At 36.1% G+C, this 22,460-nt stretch overlaps 1 protein-coding gene across 1 annotated transcript in view; it reads right to left on the bottom strand.

Moving 5' to 3' along the window:
* Positions 1-22,460, bottom strand: part of LOC128001681 (B-cell CLL/lymphoma 7 protein family member A-like) — a 48,152-nt gene that overhangs the window by 24,450 nt on the left and 1,242 nt on the right. Inside the window, exon 2 of the mRNA XM_052592384.1 lies at positions 22,128-22,209. Coding sequence (XP_052448344.1) covers positions 22,128-22,209 — 82 coding nt within the window. The remainder of the gene's footprint in view (positions 1-22,127; positions 22,210-22,460) is intronic.

A 22,460-nucleotide genomic window follows, 5' to 3' on the forward strand; every position in this document is an offset into this window, starting at 1 on the left:
TAAAGTGTTTTTCTCTTCCAGCTTTCCTGGACTATTGTATAGCACTTATAAATGATTAAATAAAAATAATGGTAGTTATTAAGATTGATATGGTTTGGAATTGGTAAAATGTTCTTGGAAAAAAATCACAATAAAACAATGTTTTAATGTTTAAGTTTGGAATATTAACTGACATGAATGAATGCTATATAAATATTGTTCATGTTAACATAATGTTTATAAATGAAATCTTATTGTAAAGTGTTACTAAAGTTATAAATATATATATATATATATATATATATATATATATATATATATATATATATATATATATATATATATATATATATATATATATATATATATTGTTCTGTGAATGTAATTTTAAAGTCTAGATGATTCGGATTAACCCTTTAACTGCCATATCCTTTAAAACCTCACTGCCAGAGGGATATTGTGAATGCATGTGCCCGCTGGGCACAGTTTACCTGATGCCACCGGGGTGGCGATGGCATTGGTGGCTTGAGCCCGCCATCGCTGCTTGCAGCTATATTTATTATTATTTTTCTTCAAGGTTTCGGGGGCTTTTGGGGCCCTTAACATGCTTAAAAAGTCTTGAAAATTGGCACACAGATTGGAACCTGCGGCCATTAGGGCCGGGCAGAGACTGATACACGGGCGTGGCACAGGGGCTCTACAGCGCCCCCTGGAATATGGAGGGCCATATATCATGCATACTTGCACGTAGACGTACGAAACTCGGTACACATATAGAACTCATCAATACAAACAACTTTCGTATTGCATATCATAGGCTCCGCCCAACAGGAAGTTGGCTATTTGGGGTTTATTATTCATATTTGTCGTCAAAGTTGTGGGGGCTTTTGGGGTCCTTAACATACTCAAAAACTCTTGAAAATTTGCGCACACTTTGGAATCTGTGGCCTTAAGGAGCCTGCAGAGGCTGGGACCTGGGCGTGGCACAGGGGCTCTACGGCGCCCCCTGGAACACAGTCATAAATGTTGGTGTATAGCTCACACATACTTGCACGTATTAATATGAAACTCAGTACACATATAGATCTCATTGTGCCGAAAAACTTGCGTATTGCATGTCATAGGCTCCGCCCAACAGGAAGTCAGCTATTTAGAGTTATGTAAAAAGCGCATGCTCTGGAATTTGATATACTTGTCATAGGTTTTTTACTCAATTTCCACCAAACTCGGTCAACATGATCTCAAGACATTGGGGATGAAAAATTGCCAGGGGATTTTTGATATCTCGAACGGTTTGCTCGTGGCGAGGCGTTGAAATTATGGCGAGAATTGAGAAACAGGAAGTGTCTAATACCATCCACATACATTTCCTGATTTTAATCAAACTTCATCAGATTATTTGTTGTATGATGTCGATCGCATATATGTGACTATTAGGAGTCAAAGTTATAGCGCCACCAACTGGCAGAAGGAAGTGTGTCATTTTCAAAATGATTTGAATTCAGCATCTTATTATTACTCGATTTGCTTCAAACTTCATCAGAATAATGTTAAAACACAGCCGATATAAATCTGCAAGGGGGATATTGATATCTAAAAAATTGTTGGCGTGGCAACATGTCAAACTGGAATACTTCTCAGGTGATTTTGAGGCAAATAACATACTTAGAATTTCACAAAACTCTGAACACACATCAGTATTTCTGATAGGAACTTAAATTGTGAATGGATTTTGGATAGCTTGAATGGTTTTGCCGTGGTGATTTTTTTAAATGACCTTACAAGGGGAATCATTATTGTATTTTTAAATTGCAGCTTCCAAACACGTCAAAGAATTTTTTCATACAGATGAAAAAGTCATTCTGAGGAAATATGCATAGTTTCACGACTTTACAACACTGTATGGATAACAGAAAATTAAAAAACTGTCAGACATCTCATCTCACTCTGTCCATCTTTTTGAGTATATGTGCTTAGACTTCCATTGTCTGAGAGAAATAGCACCCCTATAGGTGCAATTCCCGGAGTAAAAAAGGGAGGAGACTCTCTTTTGGTTTCACTTTTAAATCGGTTAAAATACAAATAAATACTTGGATTTAATTCTAACTGACAAGCTAAAGCAACATATATGATTATTACCAGGTCAGGGCTCATTAATAATTGATGTGTGGTCAGTGATACGATTAGAAACACCAGAGATGAATCACCGCTCTGAGCATGAGCGTGTGGAATCATGAGCTCAGAAAAAATGAGTTTATTCTTGATATATAGCTATTAAAAATAAAGTATTCCAGCGATATCACACAATTCACCAATTAGAACACACCAAGAGCTAAATTAAGATGTTTTTGAACTGTTTGTGTGAAAATGAAATATTTGCGGCTGCCTATCTGAAATCACTGCCTCCGATCAGCGCGCACAGTGTCACAAGTTCAAAACAAACGAATTTATCTTTCGTCGTACGAACGAACACATCACGGACAAGATTATTTCAAAATACATAATAGCTTGGCGAATATAAACGAAAACTACTGGATTTTAATATTAAGTGACCGCATATACCAGCTGCTTCTGTCTTCAATTTTAATCTACATATAAAAAAGGAAACTCATTAATCTTGGCTGCTTTTTTAATGTGTGTACGTATTTATTTATTATTTTGCTCTAACAAGAATTAATCTATATTTAATTAAATCAATTACATTTTATTTTACATTTGATTTGTCCATTTCTGCATCTAAACGCCTAAAAAACTAAAACATGCTCTATTATACTATTGTTAGCAATTTCTTTATCGTCCAATTTATCTGGTGTACACTTTTATTTTCATAATAAACTTGTTTGTTAGATTATACACAGTTACAGTGGTCTATAATAAATATTAACAGGTTTTGTTTAAGCTGTTTAGAATGACTGCAGTAGGCTAATTTTTTTAAATGTAATTTTCTGTTTAAATAAATAAAAAACATTGGAAAACAATAACTGTTGTACTTTTTTATACATTTTGTATAATTTCATAGTTTATGCATTATAGTTATAAAAACAAATAAATAAATAAGCCTTATCCTTTTCTGACAGTTTTAGGGATTTTTAAAAATCCTAAAAAACCTTATTTGTGCTGCAAATAATAATTTTAAACTAATTTGATACTGACCTCTGACATCCTGTGACATGATATTTATTTGAATTTACATAATCTCATGGATGTAACAGTAAATCTGTTCAGCTCACAGATCAAGACTAAGCTGTAATGCAAGCAGAAGTTTCACAAATGCTTGTAGGTCAATAAAATCATTACAAAACACTTACAAATCATTTAAGGGATTTAATAACACTGTAAAATAATGTCTAATTTGTTAACATTAGCAAATGCATTGATAACACTTTATAATAACTGCACTCATTAGTAAATAGTCAGTTCATGCTTTATAAAGTCTTGTCCCAACATTAATAGTCATTAGTAAGCAGCTTATAAATACAGCTATAAATAGCTTGTTCTTGGTTTATAAGCACATTTATTAAAAAGGAGAGTAAAGAGTCAGTTATCTTCCTATGAAAAATAAAAAAATAAAAATAAACAAACAACAACACTGATTGATACAGAACTCAGAAATGTTATTGTGGATTTATGATAAAATCAACCTGTAAATGAATTCATACTCCTCCAAGAAGACACAAGTAGTTCACACCAAACTTTTTTAACATGAAGCCAATATACTGAAGATGTTAAATTGCGAATGGGTTTAGGATACCTTAAATGGTGTGGCCATAGCGATTTATTAAAATAACATAAAACAATACAATAGTTATTTTACTATATCTTTAAAATTTTTCATTCCAACTCTTCATAATATTTTGTATACGTAGAAGTCATCATTTGAAGGAAGCACAGTAAGTTTCATAGTTTTATCATTTTCAAGAGCCAGCATAAAATTAAAACTATCATAACATATAAATCAAGCTTGCAATTCTTAGTACCAATAATGGCCACCAGATGGAGCTATAGGATTACTTTTAAATAATTATTGTAGAAACAAGTATGATTTAAATCATTTATAGAAATCTTTCAAAGATAAATAATATGAATTTTATGTATTTTACTGATAAAATGACCCTCACTTAATTAGAATAACAAGCTGAAGTATGTGAACTGTATATTAAGAATAATTCTTTATAGGCTTTATGGACAGATACATTTTGACTGACTCTTGAAGGTTCAGCACCACATCCTCTTTTACCACTGTTTAAAGAATTTATCTTACAGAACAGGTGCGAATGAATTTTGGATAGCTTGAATGGTTTTGTCATGGTGATTTTTTTAAATAACAGTAAAAAAGTAACCAGTAAATGTCTTTTATTTTTTTAAAGTGCAGCTTTTAAACACTTAAAAAAAAGTACACATAGAAGACAAGTTATTCTGAGGAAATATGCATAGTTTCATGACTATACAACACTATATGGATGATAGAAAATTAAAAAACTATCATACATCTGATCTCACTCTGTCCCTCTGTCACTGTGGGTAATGTGTGTGTGTGTGTGTTTGTGTGTTTGTGTTTGTGTGTGTGTTAAGTGAATTAGGTGTGAAACTATCAGGGAGCATTTAGTCTCCAGCGCCAACATTTTACAGAACTGCCACTTTCCTGGAGTCTCAGAATTACAATGTGTCAGGTTCTGAGAGATCTAAGATTCCAAAAAATGATTTAATTAGAATACCATGAAGTATTGTGAAATACTATATATTACGACTTTATATATAGGCTTTATGAACAGATTAGAGTGACTCGTGAAGGACCAGCACCACCTCCTCTTGTCCGATGGTTTGAGGAACATATCTTCCAGAATCCGGGATTAAGATTTAGGAGCTCATTTTTATTCCACCTCCTTTCCTGAAAGTCTGTCTTGCAGAATTGACTAAAAATTAATCTTCACATTAATTCCTAATTATTTTGCAATTCTTTTTGTCAGTTCTTCTTGACCTGCTTTTTTCTTCTTCTTTTCAGCATTTTTTGTACAATGGTCAAGTCTTAACTTATCCATTTCTGTATTGCATTTGTGTTTGATATTTCTCATGGGTATTTCATAATTTAATCGACTTTACAGTTTTGAGTTAAAACTCTTTTTCTAGCGCATTTCATCAGTAAAAAAAAACATTGCATGTGCCCGCTGGGCACAGTTTACCTGATGCCACCGGGGTGGCGATGGCATTGGTGGCTTGAGCCCGCCATCGCTGCTTGCAGCTATATTTAGGGCCCGAGCACCGATGGTGTGAGGACCCTCTTGTTTCTGTGTTGTTTATTATTATTATTATTATTATTATTATTTTTCTGAAACTTTCTCGAAAAGTCATGAAACTTGGCACACACGTCAGAGCTGGAAAAATATTAGGTATGCAATGGTTTGCTAAGGTGGGTGTGGCAAAATGGCTCGACAGCGCCACCTATAAATTTTCAACGAAGTGCATCTTGAGCTACGTTTCTTGTTCTTGTATGAAAATCGGTACACACATGTAACACACCAATATCTACAAAAAAGTCTCTTGGTACGAAATCCAAATCCCAACAGGAAGTCAGTTATTATTTTTTTTCTCATCCGAAATTTTGTCATTTTTGCCATTTCCGGGGGTTGTACTTTAACGAACTCCTCCTAGAGATTTATTCAGATCAACACCAAAGTTTGTCAGTGTAATCTAAAGGCCTTTGCGATGTTAAATTGCGAAGATCTAGAGTTTTCGTTTGAGGGCGTGTCTGTGGCGGCTTGGCGAATTTCGATGTTTCGCCATGAAAAATGAAGTTGCTATAACTTAGACATAAAATGTCCAATCTGCACCAAACTTCACATGTTTGATAAGACTCCTGACCTGAACAGATCAACATTCCCAAATTTAGTTATAGTCATAGCGCCACCTGCTGGCAACAGGAAGTGAATGCCTTACGCTGCAATGAACTACTCCTAGAAATCTAATAAAATCTAAATTGTGTTATGGTCAGTTTAATCTAAAGGCCTTTGCGATAGTGAATTGTGATTATCTTGAGTTTTTGATAAAGGGTGTGTCCTTGGCGACGTGACAAAGTTTGATGTCTCGCCATGGGAATAAAATTTGTAACTCAGGCATAAAATGTCTGATCTTCCCCAAACTTCACATGTTTGATAAGAGTCCTGGCCTGAACACAACTGAAGGCCAATATTCCATTGGGTGTGGCGAAATGGCTCCATAGCGCCACCTATACATTTTCAACGGAGTGCACCTTGAGCTATGTTTCATGTACATGTATGAAAATCAGTATACACATGTAACTCTCCAATACCTACAAAAAAGTATCTTGGAGCAAAATCCGAAACCCAACAGGAAGTCAGTTATTACTAATATTATGAGCAAATTTTGTGTCATTTTTGTCATTTCCATGCGTTGTATTTTAACGAACTCCTCCTAGAGATTCATTCAGATCAACACCAAATTTGGTATGCCTAATCTGAAGGCCTTTGCGATGTTAAATTGCGAAGCTTTTGAGTTTTCGTTAATGGGCGTGTCCGTGGTGGCCTGGCGAATTTCGATGATTTGCCATGAAACAGGAAGTTGCTATAACTCAGACATACAATGACCAATCTGCCCCAAACTTCACATGTTTGATGAGACTCCTGACCTGAACAGATTGACATGCCCATATTCAGTTATAGTCATAGCGCCACCTATTGGCAACAGGAAGTGACATATTTTACACTGCGATGAACTACTCCTAGAAATTTTATGACCTCAATGTATTTTATGTGGTCAGTCTAATCTAAAGGCCTGTGCGATGTTAAGTTTTGAAGATCTTGAGTTTTCGTTAAAAGGCGTGTCCATGGCGCCATCACGAAGTTCGATGTCTCGCCATGGGAATAAAAGATGTTATAACTCAGGCATAAAATGTCTGATCTTCCCCAAACTGCACATGTGTGATAAGAGTCCTGGCCTGAACACATCTGAAGGCCAAAATTCCATCAGGTGTGGCAAAATGGCTGGATAGCGCCACCTATACACTTTCAACAGAGTGCGCCTCGAGCTATGTTTCACGTACATGTACAAAAATCGGTATACACATGTAACACACCAATACCTACAAAAAAGTCTCTTGGTATGAAATCCGAATCCCAACAGGAAGTCGGTTATTTAGAATTTTCTCTGCAAAATTGGCGTTGTTTTTGCCATTTTCAGGGGTTGTACTTTAACAAACTCCTCCTAGAGATTTATTCAGATCAACACCAAACCTGGTCAGTGTAATCTTAAGCCCTTTGCGATGTTAAATTGCGAAGATCTTTAGATTTCGTTAAAGGGCGTGTCCATGGCGGCCTGACAAATTTCGATGTTTCGCCATGAAAAAGGAAGTTGCTGTAACTCAGACACACAATGTCCAATCTGCCCCAAACTTCACATGTTAGATAAAACTTCTGCCCTTAACAGATCTACTTGCCCACATTCAGTTATAGTCATAGCGCCACCTATTGGCAACAGGAAGTGACATGTTTTACACTGCGACAAAATACTCCTATAATTTTTTTGAGATTAACATATATTTTGTGGTCAGTCTAATCTAAAGGCCTGTGCTATGTTAACTTTTGGATATCTTGAGTTTTTGTTAAAGGGCGTTTCCATGGCGCCATGACAAAATTTGATGTTTTGCCACAGCAAGAGAAGTTGTTGTAACTCAAGCATAAAATGTTCAATCTTCCCCAAACTTCACATGTTTGATAAGAGTCCTGACCTGAACACATCTGAAGGCCAATATTCCCTTATGATGATAGCGCCACCTGCTGGCAACGGTAAGATTGGCACATATATGGGATATACTTTGATATATTCCACTTATATTTAGGACATTAAATGCATATTTCTCACTGTTCACCTTTTTACTAAAGCCACTCGCTGGCGGTGAGCCCGGGTGCGAGGGCCCGTTCATCGCTGCTTGCAGCTTTAATTATTATTATTATTATTAGGGCTCAAGCCCGAAGGGGCGAAGAGCCCTATTGTTCTTCTAAGGATTATTCTTGTTATTATTATTATTATTATTTTTATTTTTTATTAAACCTTCCGGGGGTTTTTGGGGGCCTTAACATGCTCAAAAACTCTTGAAAATTGGCACACACATTGGAATCTGCGGCCATCAGGACGCCGCAGAGGCTGGGACCCGGGCGTGGCACAGGGGCTCTACAGCGCCCCCTGGAACACAGTCAGAAATCTTGAACCATAGCTCACACACACTTGCATGTATTTATATGAAACTCAGTAGACTTATAGATCTCATTGAGCTGAACAACTTTCACACTTTATGTCATAGGCTCCGCCCAACAGGAAATCAGCTATTCAGGGCTGTTTAAAAAAAACATGCTCTGGAATTTGAAATACTCCTCTGAGGTTTTCAACCCGTTCGCCACGAAACTCGGTGAACATGATCTCAAGACATTGAGGATGAAAAATTGCGAGGGGATTTTTGATATCTCGAACGGTTTGCCCGTGGCGAGGCGTGGAACTTATGGCGAGAAATGAGAAACAGGAAATGCCTAATAACATCCACATACATTGCCTGAGTTTGATCAAACTTCATCGGTTTGTTCGATGTATGATACCGATCGTATATATGTGATTATTAAGAGTCAACGTTATAGCGCCACCAACTGGCAGCAGGAAGTGAGTCATTTCCAAAATGCTTTGAATTCAGCATCTTATTTTTACTCGATTTGCTTCAAACTTCATCAGAATAATGACAAAACATGGCCGATGTAAATCTGTTGTGGGGATATTGATATCTTATATATTGTTGCCATGGCAACGTGTCAAACTTGAATATTCTGTTATGGTGATTTTGAGGCAGATAACAACCTCAGATTTACATGAAACTCAAAACACATATCAGTATTCTTGATAGCTAGACAATGGAAAAAGCTTTTAAAAGGGCGTGGAAGAGGCACTCTATAGCGCCACCTTTTGTCAAAAGTGGGGGGGTTAGTTTTAGCTACAGACACCAAACTCGGTACAAAAATTGTTCTTATCAACACGGACAACTTTCTAATTCACAGTCATCAGCTACGATCAACAGGAAGTCAGCTATTTTGATTTGAATGTGGATTTTTTTTTTACATTTAGCTGTGAATTAATGCATACTGCTCAGAGGAGAGTAACACTATACACACCAAACTTTGTCTACATGATGCCAAAACATTTTAAACAACTTAAATTGCCAATGGATTTTGGATAGCTTGAACGGTTTTGTCATGGTGATTTTTTTAAATGACAATAAAAATGGAATTATTAATTGTCCTGCATTTTTAAATTCCAAACACTTCAAAACCTTTTTTCATACAGAAAAAAAGTCATTCTGAGTAAATATGGATAGTTTCACGACTTTACAACACTGTATGGATAACAGAAAATTAAAAAACTGTCAGACATCTCATCTCACTCTGTCCCTCTGTTTGAGTATATGTGCTTCAGACTTCCATTGTCTGAGAGAAATAGCGCCCCTACAGGTTCAATTCCCGAACTTTTACTTTCACTTTTAAATCGGTTAAAAATACAAATACATACTTAGATTTAATTAACACTGACAAGCTAAACCAATATATCTGATTATTACCGGTTCAGGGCTCATGGATAAATTATTTCTGGCCAGAGATACGTGAGAAATAGGAGAGATGAATCACCGCTGTGATCACGAGCGTCTGGAGTAAAGAGCTCAGAAAAAACGAATTTATTCCTGTTTTAAAGCTTTTAAAAATAAATTATTACAGCGATATCACACAATCAACCAATTAGAACACACCAAGAGCTAAATTCAGATGTTTTTGAACTGTTTGTGTGAAAATGAAATATTTGTGGCTGCCTATCTGAAATCACGCCTCCGATCAGCGCGTACAGTGTCGAGCTCAAAACAAACGAATTTATTCTTGTTTAAGAGCTTTTTTAAATAAAATATTACCACAAATGCACACAATAAACCCATTGTAACACTACAAGAGCTAAATGCAGGTGTTTGTGACTCGTTTAAGTGTGCAAGACTATTTGACACCGCGAAACAGCCAATTGAACATAAACTGTTGAGAAATAAATCTGAAGTAGATCTACTGGATTTGAATATTAAGTGACCGCATATACCAGCTGCTTCTGTCTTCAATTTTAATCTATATAAAAAATGAAACTCATTCATCTTGTCTGCTTTTTTAATGTGTGTACGTATGTATTTATTATTTTGCTCTAACAAGAATTAATCTATATTTAATTAAATCAATTACATTTTATTTTACATTTTATTTGTCCATTTCTGCATCTAAACGCCTAAAAACATAAAACATGATCTATTATACTATTGTTAGCAATTTCTTTATCGTCCAATTTTTCTGGTGTACACACTTTTATTTTCATAATAAACTTGTTTGTTAGATTATACACAGTTACAGTGGTCTATAATAAATATTAACAGGTTTTATTCAAGCTGTTTAGAATGATTGCAGTAGGCTAATTTTTTTAAATGTAAATCAAAAAAAAAAAAAAGAAATTAATAAAAAACATTGGAAAACAATAACTGTTGTACTTTTTTATACATTTTGTATAATTTCATAGTTTATGCATTATAGTTATAAAAACAAATAAATGTAGCCACTCACATAGAAATAGGCCTTATCCTTTTCTGACAGTTTTAGGGATTTTTTAAAATCCTAAAAAACCTTATTTGTGCTGCAAATAATAATTTCAAACTCAAAAAGTAAATAGTCAGTTCATGCTTTATAAAGCCTTGTCCCAATATTAATAGTCAGTAGTAAGCAGTTTATAAATACAGCTATAAATAGCTTGTTTTTGGTTTATAAGCACATTTATTAAAAAGGAGAGTAAAGGATCAGTTATCTTCCTATGAAAAATAAAAAAATAAAAATAAACAAACAACAACACAGATTGATAAAGAACTCAGAAATTCTATTGTGGATTTATGATCAAATCAGCCTGTAAATGATTTCATACTCCTCCAAGAAGACACAAGTAGTTCACACCAAACTTTTTTTAACATGAAGCCAATATACTGAGATGTTAAATTGTGAATGGGTTTAGGATAGCTTAAATGGTGTGGTCATAGCGATTTATTAAAGTAACATAAAAAAAAATACAATAGTTATTTTACTATATCTTTACATTTTTTCATTCCAAACTCTTCATAATTTTTTATATACGTAGAAGTCATCATTTGAAGGAAGCCCACTAAGTTTCATAGCTTTATCATTTTCAAGAGCCAGCATAAAATTAAAACTATCATAACTTATAAATGAAGCTTGCAATTCTTAGTACCAATAATGGCCACCAGATGGAGCTATAGGATTACTTTTAAATAATTATTGTAGAAACAAGTATGATTTAAATCATTTATAGAAATCTTTCAAAGAAAAATAATATGAATTTTATGTATTTTACTGATAAAATGACCCTCACTTAATTAGAATAACAAGCTGAAATATTGTGAACTGTATATTAAGAATAATTCTTTATAGGCTTTATGGACAGACATGTTTTGAGTGACTCTTGAAGAATCAGCACCACATCCTCTTTTACCACTGTTTAAAGAATTTATCTTACAGAACAGATGCAAATTAATTTTGGATAGCTTGAATGGTTTTGTCGTGGTGATTTTTTGAAATAACAGTAAAAAAGTAACCAGTAAATGTCTTTTATTTTTTTAAAGTGCAGCTTCTAAACACTTCAAAAAAATTTACACATAGAAGACCAGTCATTCTGAGGAAATATGCATAGTTTCATGACTATACAACACTATATGGATGATAGAAAATTAAAAAACTATCATACATCTGATGTCACTCTGTCCCTCTGTCACAGTGGGTAGTGTGTGTGTTTGTGTGTGTGTTAAGTGAATTAGGTGTGAAACTATCAGGGAGCATTTAGTCTCCAGCGCCAACATTTTACAGAACTGCCACTTTCCTGGAGTCTCAGAATTACAATGTGTCAGGTTCTGAGAGATCTAAGATTCCAAAAAATTATTTAATTAGAATACCATGAAGTATTGTGAAATACTATATATTAAGACTTTATATATAGGCTTTATGAACTGATTAGAGTGACTCGTGAAGGACCAGCACCACCTCCTCTTGTTCGATGGTTTGAGGAATATATATCTTCCAGAATCCGGGATTAAGATTTAGGAGCTCATTTTTATTCCACCTCCTTTCTTGAAAAGTCTGTCTTGCAGAATTGACAAAAAATTAATCTTCACATTAATTCCTAATTATTTTGCAATTCTTTTTGTCAGTTCTTCTTGACCTGTTTTTTTTTTCCAGCTTTCCTGGACTATTGTATAGCACTCATAAATGATTAAATAAAAAATAATGGTAGTTATTAAGATTTATATGGTTTGGAATTGGTAAAATGTGCTTGGAAAAAAATCACAATAAAACAATGTTGAATGAATGCTATATAAATATTGTTCATGTTAACATAATGTTTATAGACGGTTTCAACGGCATCAACATAAACAAACGTTAATGCGCGTGAGCGCTTTTGTGGACCTAACTTAACTTCCGGTAGACTCCGAATAGAATAAATAACAACAGCCAAGTCCCTCTAGAGTAGATATTTTTTGATAACAAACAAAATGTGTTTTCTGTGTGGATCAGGCGGACTTAATGAAAATGCTAATTCATTATTTGCCAGCAGGAGATGTTTTAAAGCATAGACATAAAGCGCAAGAAGTTTCCCCAGTAACAGCTGTAAACAAAGCAGAGCTGGTACCCTCACATGCTGCTTTATCAGGCATATAACATGCAAGTCTTCTTTTAGAAATACAGCGATATAAAAACACCCGTGCCTCGTTTTGATATTTAAACATAAATGTAAGGAATTATTATTATTAAACGTGCAGTACGTTACGTAACGTTACGTTACTCATGTTTATTTAACGAAGCCTTTTTGAAAATTGATCAGTTTTAAAATTGTGGCGAGTCTCCAAAAATAAATAAATGTATGGGAAACACATCCCGCAGCACAACCACCTGAGCCCAACTTCAGTCTACTCATCACCTTGGCTTTAACTGCGTTTGTAGATGGCACCGCAGCCAGACCGATATACACAACACAGACCGGAAGTTAACTTAGGTCCAGGCGCGTGCGCCCGATGAAACCATCTATAAATGGAATCTTATTGTAAAGTGTTACTAAAGTTATATATATATATATATATATATATATATATATATATATATATATATATATATATATATTGTTCTGTGAATGTGATTTTAAAGTCTAGATGATTCGGATTAACCCTTTAACTGCCATATCCCTTAAAACCTCACAGCCAGAGGGATATTGTGAATGCATGTGGCCGCTGGGCACAGTTTACCTGATGCCACCGGGGTGGCGATGGCATTGGTGGCTTGAGCCCGCCATCGCTGCTTGCAGCTATATTTATTATTATTCTTCTTCTTCTTCTCCCGAATGAATCGCATTTTTGAGGGCTTTAACATGCTCAAAAAGTCATGAAACTTTGCACACGCGTCAAACCTGGTGAAAATTTTCGTCTGATATAGGATTCAGAAGAGGGTGTGGCAAAATGGCTCGACAGCGCCACCTATACCAAGAAAATCAACAGCCTTCCAGCTATGTTTCACGTACATGCACGAAAATTGGCACACATATGTAACACACCAATACCTACAAAAAAGACTCTTGGAGCGAAATTCTAAACCCAACAGGAAGTCGGTTATTTTTAATATTATGAGCATATTTTGTGTAATTTTGGCCATTTCCATGTATTGTATTTTAACGAACTCCTCCTAGAGATTTCTTCAAATCAACACCAAATTTGGTATGCCTAATCTAAAGGCCTTTGCGATGTTAAATTGCGAAGATCTTGAGTTTTTGTTGAAGGGCGTGTCCGTGGCGGCCTGGCGAATTTCGATGATTCGCCATGAAAAATGAAGTTGCTATAACTCACACATACAATGTCCAATCTGCCCCAAACTTCACATGTTTGATGAGATTCCGAACCTGAACAGATTGACATGCCCATATTCAGTTATAGTCATAGCGCCACCTATTGGCAACAGGAAGTGACATATTTTACGCTGCGACGAACTACTCCTAGAAATTTTATGACATCAGTGTCTTTTTTGTGGTCAGTCTAATCTAAAGGCCTGTGCGATGTTCAGTTGTGAAGATTTTGAGTTTTCGTTAAAATGCTTGTTCATGGCGCCGCGACGAAGTTCGATGTCTCGCCATGGGAATAAAAGATGTTATAACTCAGGCATAAAATGTCCGATCTTCCCCAAACTTCACATGTGTGATAAGAGTCCTGACCTGAACAGATCTGCAGGCCAATATTCCACCGGGTGTGGCAGAATGGCTCTATAGCGCCACCTATACACTTTCAACGGAGTGCGCCTCGAGCTATGTTTCACGTACATGTACAAAAATTGGTACACACATGTAACGCACCAATACCTACAAAAAAGTCTCTTGGTACGAAATCCGGATCCCAACAGGAAGTCGGTTATTTTGAATTTTCCCTTCAAAATTGGTGTTGTTTTTGCCATTTTCAGGGGTTGTACTTTAACGAACTCCTCCTAGAGATTTATTCAGATCAACACCAAACTTGGTCAGTGTAATCTAAAGCCCTTTGCGATAATAAATTGCGAAGGACTTGAGGTTTCGTTAAAGGGCGGGTCCATGGCGGCCTGACAAATTTCGATGTTTCGCCATGAAAAAGGAAGTTGCTGTAACTCAGACATACAATGTCCAATCTGCCCCAAACTTCACATGTTGGATAAGACTCTTGACCTGAACAGATCTACATGCCCATATTCAGTTATAGTCATAGCGCCACCTATTGGCAACAGGAAGTGACATATTTTACACTGCGACAAACTACTCCTAGAGATTTTATGACATCAATGTCTTTTTTGTGGTCAGTCTAATCTGAAGGACTGTGCAATGTTAGCTTGTGGAGATCTTGAGTTTTTGTTAAAGGGCGTGTCCATGGCGCCATGACGAAGTTCGATGTCTCGCCATGGGAATAAAAGATGTTATAACTCAGGCATAAAATGTCCGATCTTGCCCAAACTTCACATGTGTGATAAGGGTCCTGGCTTGAACACATCTGAAGGCCATTATTCCATTATAACGATAGCGCCACCTGCTGGCAACAGGAAGATTGGCACACATATGGAATAAACTTTGATATATTGCACTTATATTTATGAGTTTAAATGCATATTTCTCAACGTTCACCTTTTTACTAAAGCCACACGATGGCGGTGAGCCCGGGTGCGAGGGCCCGTTCATCGCTGCTTGCAGCTTTAATTAGGGCTCAAGCCTGGAGGGCGAGAGCCCTATTGTTTTCCTTAGGATTATTTTTTTTTTTTTTTTTTTTTTTCTTTATTCTTCTAATTTTTTTCCAAGGTTTCGGGGGCTTTTGGGGTCCTTAACATACTCAAAAACTCTTGAAAATTGGCACACACCTTGGAACCTGCGGCCATTAGGGCCGGGCAGAGTATGATACACGGGCGTGGCACAGGGGCTCTACAGCGCCCCCTGTAGTACTGAGGGCCATATATCATGCATACTTGCACGTATACATATGAAACTTGGTACATATATATAACTCATCAAACCAAACAACTTTCACACTGCATGTCATAAGCTCCGCCCAACAGGAAGTTGGCTATTTAGGGTTTCATGAAAAACACATGCTCTGGAATTTGATATACTCCTCTGAGGAACTCCACCCGTTCACCACAAAACTCGGTGAACACGATCTCAAGACATTGGGGATGCTAAATTGCGAAGAGATTTTTGATATCTCGAACGGTTTGCCCGTGGCGAGGCGTTGAAATTATGGCGAGAAATGAGAAACAGGAAATGTCTAATAACATTCACATACATTTCCTGAATTTGATCAAACTTAATTTGTTTGTTCGTTGTATGATACCGATCGTATATATGTGACTATTAGGAGTCAAAGTTATAGCGCCACCAACTGGCAGCAGGAAGTGAATCATTTTCAAAACGCTTTGAATTCAGCATCTTATTTTTACTTGATTTGCTTCAAACTTCATCAGAATAATGACAAAACACGGCCGAAGAAAATCTGTTGTGGGGATATTGATATCTAATATAGTGTTGCCATGGCAACGTGTCAAACTTGAATGTTCTGTTCTGGTGATTTTTAGGCAGACAACAAGCTCAGATTTACATGAAACTCGAAACAGATATCAGTATTAAAGATAGCTAAACCATGGCAAAAGCTTTGAAAAGGGCGTGGAAGAGGCACTCTATAGCGCCACCTTTTGTCAAAAGTGGGGGGGTTCGTTTTAGCTACAGACACCAAACTTGGTACATAAATTGTTCTTATCAAGACGGACAACTTTCTAATTCACAGTCATAAGCTACGATCAACAGGAAGTCGGCTATTTTGATTTGAATGTGTATTTTTGAGATTTTACAGTTGTAAAATTAATGAATACTCCTCACAGGGGAAGTACACTATACACACAAAACTTTGTCTACATGAAGAAAAAACATCGAGGAACTTAAATTGCGAACAGATTTTGGTTAGCTTGAACGGTTTTGTCGTGGTGATTTTTTGAAATGACAGTAAAAAGTGAAACATTAATCGTCTTCTATTTTTAAATTGCAGCTTCCAAACCTTTAAAAAACATTTTTCATTTAGAAAACCAGTGATTCTGAGGAAATATGCATAGTTTCATGACTTTACAGCACTGTATGATTAAAAGAAAATTAAAAAACTGTCAGACATCTGATCTCACTCTGTCACTCTGTGTGCTGACTCTGTGTGTGTGTGTGAGTGTGAGTGGGGGAGGGGTGTGAGCTGAGTGGCAGACAGACAGAGAGAGAGAGAGAGAGAGAGAGACTTAAACATCTCTTTAATCACCAGAAAAAAAACTGTATTTTAAATAGTTATTTTTTTGTTGTTGTTGCTAATTGTGCTGTTATCATTACATCTTAAGAAATATCTTAGGCCTTATCCTTTTCTGACAGTTTCAGGGATTAAAAAAAATCCTAAAAAAACCTTATTTGTGCTGCAAATAATAATTTCAAACTCATTTGATACTGACCTCTGTCACCCTGTGACATGACATTTATTTGAATTTACATAATCTCAAGGATGTAACAGTAAAACTGTTCAGCTCACAGATGAAGACTAAGCTTTAATGCAAGCAGAACTATTTCACAAATGCTTATAGGTTAATGAAATCATAACAAAACACTTTTAAATTATTTAAGGATTTGGTAACACTTTAAAATAATGTCTCAATTGTTAACATTAGTAAATGCATTGGTAACACTTCATAATAGCTGCAATTCTTAGCTAAGCATTAGTAAATAGTCAGTTCATGCTTTATATAGCCTTCTCCCAAAATTAATATTTTAGTAAGCATTTTATAAATACAGCTATAATTAAATTGTTCATGGTTTATATGCACATTTATTTTGAGGAGATTAAAGGCTGTAATCTCCCTAAAAAAAATGTAAAATAAAAAATAAAATAAATAAAATAAACAAACACAGAACTCATAAATATTTATTTCAAGATGCAATAAAAGAAAACTGTACACTTGAATTTATATATATATATATATATATATATATATATATATATATATATATATATATATATATATATATATATATATATATATACACACACACAATTGCATAAGTTTATATTTAAAAATGTTTAGCAAGTGTACAGCTAATAATAATAATAATGCATTTTATTTAGTTTTAGCTACAGACACCAAACTCGGTACTTAAATTGTTCTTATCAAGACGGACAACTTTCTAATTCACAGTCATAAGCTACGATCAACAGGAAGTCAGCTATTTTGATTTGAATGTGTATTTTTGAGATTTTACAGTTGTGAATTAATGCATACTCCTCACATGGGAAGTACACTATACACACCAAACTTTGACTACATGAAGAAACAACATCGAGGAACTTAAATTGCGAACGGATTTTGGTTAGCTTGAACGGTTTTGACGTGGTGATTTTTTGAAATGACAGTAAGAAGGGAAACATTAATTGTATTGTATGTCTAAATTGCAGCTTCCAAACACTTCAAGGCATGTTTTCAGAGATCAAATCATTATGAGGAAATATGCATAGTTTCATGACTTTACAACACTGTATGGATAAAAGAAAAGAAAAAACTGTCAGACTTCTCAACTGACATGATCTCACTCTGGCCACTCCGTCTGTGTGAGGAAAGGGAGGGGGAGAGGGAGGGAGAGTGTGAGTGTGAGGGGGTTGGTGACTGTGAATCTTTGGTGACTGACAGTGTGTGTGGATTGTAGGGAGGGGCTGTCTGGCAGAGAGAGAGAGAGAGAGAGAGAGAGAGAGAGAGAGAGAGAGAGAGACCTAATCATTCCTTTAATAATCAGGAAAAAAAATCTATATTTTAAATTGTTATTGTTTTTGTTGTTGCTAATGGTGGTGTTTTTTTCCTTTCATTACAGGTTAAGAAATCTCTTAGGCCTTATCCTTTTCTGACAGTTTTAGGGATTTAAAAACATCCTAAGAATCCTTATTTGTGCTGCAAATAATAATTTCAAACTCATTTGATACTGACCTATGACAACCTGTGACATGACATTTATTAATCTCATGGATGTAACAGTAAAACTCTTCAACTGACAGATTAAGCTGCAATGCAAGCAAAACTATTTCACAAATGCTTATAGGTCATTAAAATCATTACAAAACACTAATAAATTATTAAAGGGTTTGGTAACACTGTATAATAATGTCTAATTTGTTAACATTAGTAAATGCATTGGTAACACTTTATAATAACTGCACTCATTAGCTAAGCATTAGTAAATAGTTCATGATTATAAAGCCTTTTCCCTTAATAATAGTCATTATTAAGCAGGAATACATCTCTAATTACATTGTTCTTGGTTTAAAAGCACATATATTACAAAGGAGATTAAAGTTTCAGTTGTCTTATAAAATAAATCAATAAACACAACCCAGTTTGATTCAGAATTCAGAAATATTTATTTCAAGATGCAATAAAAGGAAACTGTACACTTGAAAAGGTTTTGAGCGATTCTTGAAGGACTAGCATCACCTTCACTTGTACGATGGTTTGAGGAATATATCTTCCAGATAGTACCGCCGCTCCCTATATGCAGAGTATGCAGTCTTCGTAGAGCACCAACTCCCAGAGGGGGCACCAGTTGCTCAAAAAAAAAAAAAAAAAATATGCGCCATTCTCCCATCCGCGTTCGCGACCACTCAATAGCATTTGAGAAGAAAGACTTGTAGTCACAAAACAATTGTAATGTGTTCATATAGGTGTCAGCTACAATGCACACCTTATACATTTTTTATACATTTTAAAATAAAGTGTTACTAAAGTTATATATATTGTTCTGTGTATGTGATTTCAAAGTCTAGATTGGTCGGATTAACCCTTTAACTGCCACATCCCTTAAAACTTGATTGTCAGAGGGTTACTGTAAATGCTTATGCCCGCTGGGCACAGTTTTCCCGATGCCACCAGGGTGGCGTTGCACTGATGGCTTGAGCCCGACATCGCTGCTTGCAGCTATATTTATTATTCTTCTTCTTCTTCTTCTTCTTCTTCTCCCGAATGAATCGCATTTTTGAGGGCTTTAACATGCTCAAAAAGTCATGAAACTTTGCACACTCGTCAAACCTGGTGAAAATTTTCGTCTGATATAGGATTCAGAAGAGGGTGTGGCAAAATGGCTCGACAGCGCCACCTATACCAAGAAAATCAACAGCCTTCCAGCTATGTTTGACGTACATGCACGAAAATTGGCACACATATGTAACACACCAATACCTACAAAAAAGACTCTTGGAGCGAAATTTTAAACCCAACAGGAAGTCGGTTATTTTTAATATTATGAGCATATTTTGTGTAATTTTGGTCATTTCCATGTGTTGTATTTTAACGAACTCCTCCTAGAGAGTTCTTCAAATCAACACCAAATTTGGTATGCCTAATCTAAAGGCCTTTGCGATGTTAAATTGCGAAGATCCTGACTTTTCGTTGAAGGGCGTGTCCGTGGCGGCCTGGCGAATTTCGATGATTCGCCATGAAAAATGAAGTTGCTATAACTCACACATACAATGACCAATCTGCCCCAAACTTCACATGTTTGATGAGACTCCGAACCTGAACAGATTGACATGCCCATATTCAGTTATAGTCATAGCGCCACCTATTGGCAACAGGAAGTGACATATTTTACGCTGCGACGAACTACTCCTAGAAATTTTATGACATCAATGTCTTTTTTGTGGTCAGTCTAATCTAAAGGCCTGTGCGATGTTCAGTTGTGAAGATCTTGAGTTTTCGTTAAAAGGCTTGTTCATGGCGCCGCGACGAAGTTCGATGTCTCGCCATGCGAATAAAAGATGTTATAACTCAGGCATAAGATGTCCGATCTTCCCCAAACTTCACATGTGTGATAAGAGTCCTGGCCTGAACAGATCTGCAGGCCAATATTCCACCGGGTGTGGCAGAATGGCTCTATAGCGCCACCTATACACTTTCAACGGAGTGCGCCTCGAGCTATGTTTCACGTACATGTACAAAAATTGGTACACACATGTAACACTCCAATACCTACAAAAAAGTCTCTTGGTACGAAATCCGGATCCCAACAGGAAGTCGGTTATTTTGAATTTTCCCTTCAAAATTGCTGTTGTTTTTGCCATTTTCAGGGGTTGTACTTTAACGAACTCCTCCTAGAGATTTATTCAGATCAACACCAAACTTGGTCAGTGTAATCTAAAGCCCTCTGCGATAATAAATTGCGAAGGACTTGAGGTTTCGTTAAAGGGCGGGTCCATGGCGACCTGACAAATTTCGATGTTTCGCCATGAAAAAGGAAGTTGCTGTAACTCAGACATACAATGTCCAATCTGCCCCAAGCTTCACATGTTGGATAAGACTCTTGACCTGAACAGATCTACATGCCAATATTCAGTTATAGTCATAGCGCCACCTATTGGCAACAGGAAGTTACATATTTTACACTGCGACAAACTACTCCTAGAAATTTTATGACATCAATGTCTTTTTTGTGGTCAGTCTAATCTAAAGACCTGTGTGATGTTTAGTTGTGAAGATCTTGAGTTTTTGTTAAAAGGTGTGTCCATGGCGCCGTGATGAAGTTCAATGTCTCGCCATGGGAATAAAAGATGTTATAACTCAGGCATAAAATGTCCGATCTTGCCCAAACTTCACTTGTGTGATAAGGGTCCTGGCCTGGACAGATCTGAAGGCCAATATTCCATCGAGTGTGGCAAAATGGCTCAATAGCGCCACCTATACACTTTCAAAGGAGTGTGTATACACTTTAAACAGAGTGCGCCTTGAGCTATGTTTCACGTACATGTACAAAAATCGGTACACACATGTAACACACCAATATCTACGAAAAAGTCTCTTGGTACGAAGTCCGAATCCCAACAGGAAGTCAGTTATTTGGAATTTTCTCTGCAAAATTAGTGTTGTTTTGGCCATTTTCAGGGGTTGTACTTTAACGAACTCCTCCTAGATATTTATTCAGATCAACACCAAACTTGGTCAGTGTAATCTAAAGCCTTTTGCGATCTTAAATTGCGAAGATCTTGAGGTTTCGTTAAAGGGCGTGTCCATGGCGGCCTGACAAATTTAATTGTTTCGCCATGAAATAGGATGTTGTTGTAACTCAGGCATAAAATGTCCAATCCTCCCCAAACCTCACATGTTCGATAAAAGTCCTGCCCTGAACACATCTGAAGGCCAATTTTCCATTATAATGATAGCGCCACCTGCTGGCAACAGGAAGATTGGCACATATATGGAATAAACATTGATATATTCTACTTATATTTATGAGTTTAAACGCATATTTCTCACCGTTCACCTATTAACTAAAGCCACTCGCTGCCGGTGAGCCCGGGTGCGAGGGCCCGTTCATCGCTGCTTGCAGCTTTAATTTAGTATTGTTTTTATTAATTTTTGGAAACAAGAGATTTATCTGTTATATTGGTCATAACATGAAAATGGGCAATCAGTATCAACCAGAATTTCAATAACAGTGTATTACAGTGATTAAAGTCGACTCACATCATCTGACTTGGGCTCTGTCACTGGTACCCACTTGTAGATTCGCAGTGACGTGTCTCCAACAGTCACCCATTTCTTCTCCCTAGAGATGCATGTCATTGTTAGATATCAAAGACAAAGGAGCCCAAAAACAATGGAGTTTAAAAAGGATTCATTATTTCAACATTGAAATTTATAGGCATCTCTGTGTTAGTATTTATTGTGCAAAAAAAATGCCCACGTGAATATTTTCAATGTGAAGCGTTTTTTTTATTATTATTTTTAGACGTGTACATTTTGGGACTGACGTATGAAAGAGACTTGTTCCACATCACTATATGGAATGCCAAAAAA

Source organism: Carassius gibelio, chromosome A5 (assembly GCF_023724105.1).
Source record: "Carassius gibelio isolate Cgi1373 ecotype wild population from Czech Republic chromosome A5, carGib1.2-hapl.c, whole genome shotgun sequence".
Lineage (NCBI taxonomy): Eukaryota > Metazoa > Chordata > Actinopteri > Cypriniformes > Cyprinidae > Carassius > Carassius gibelio.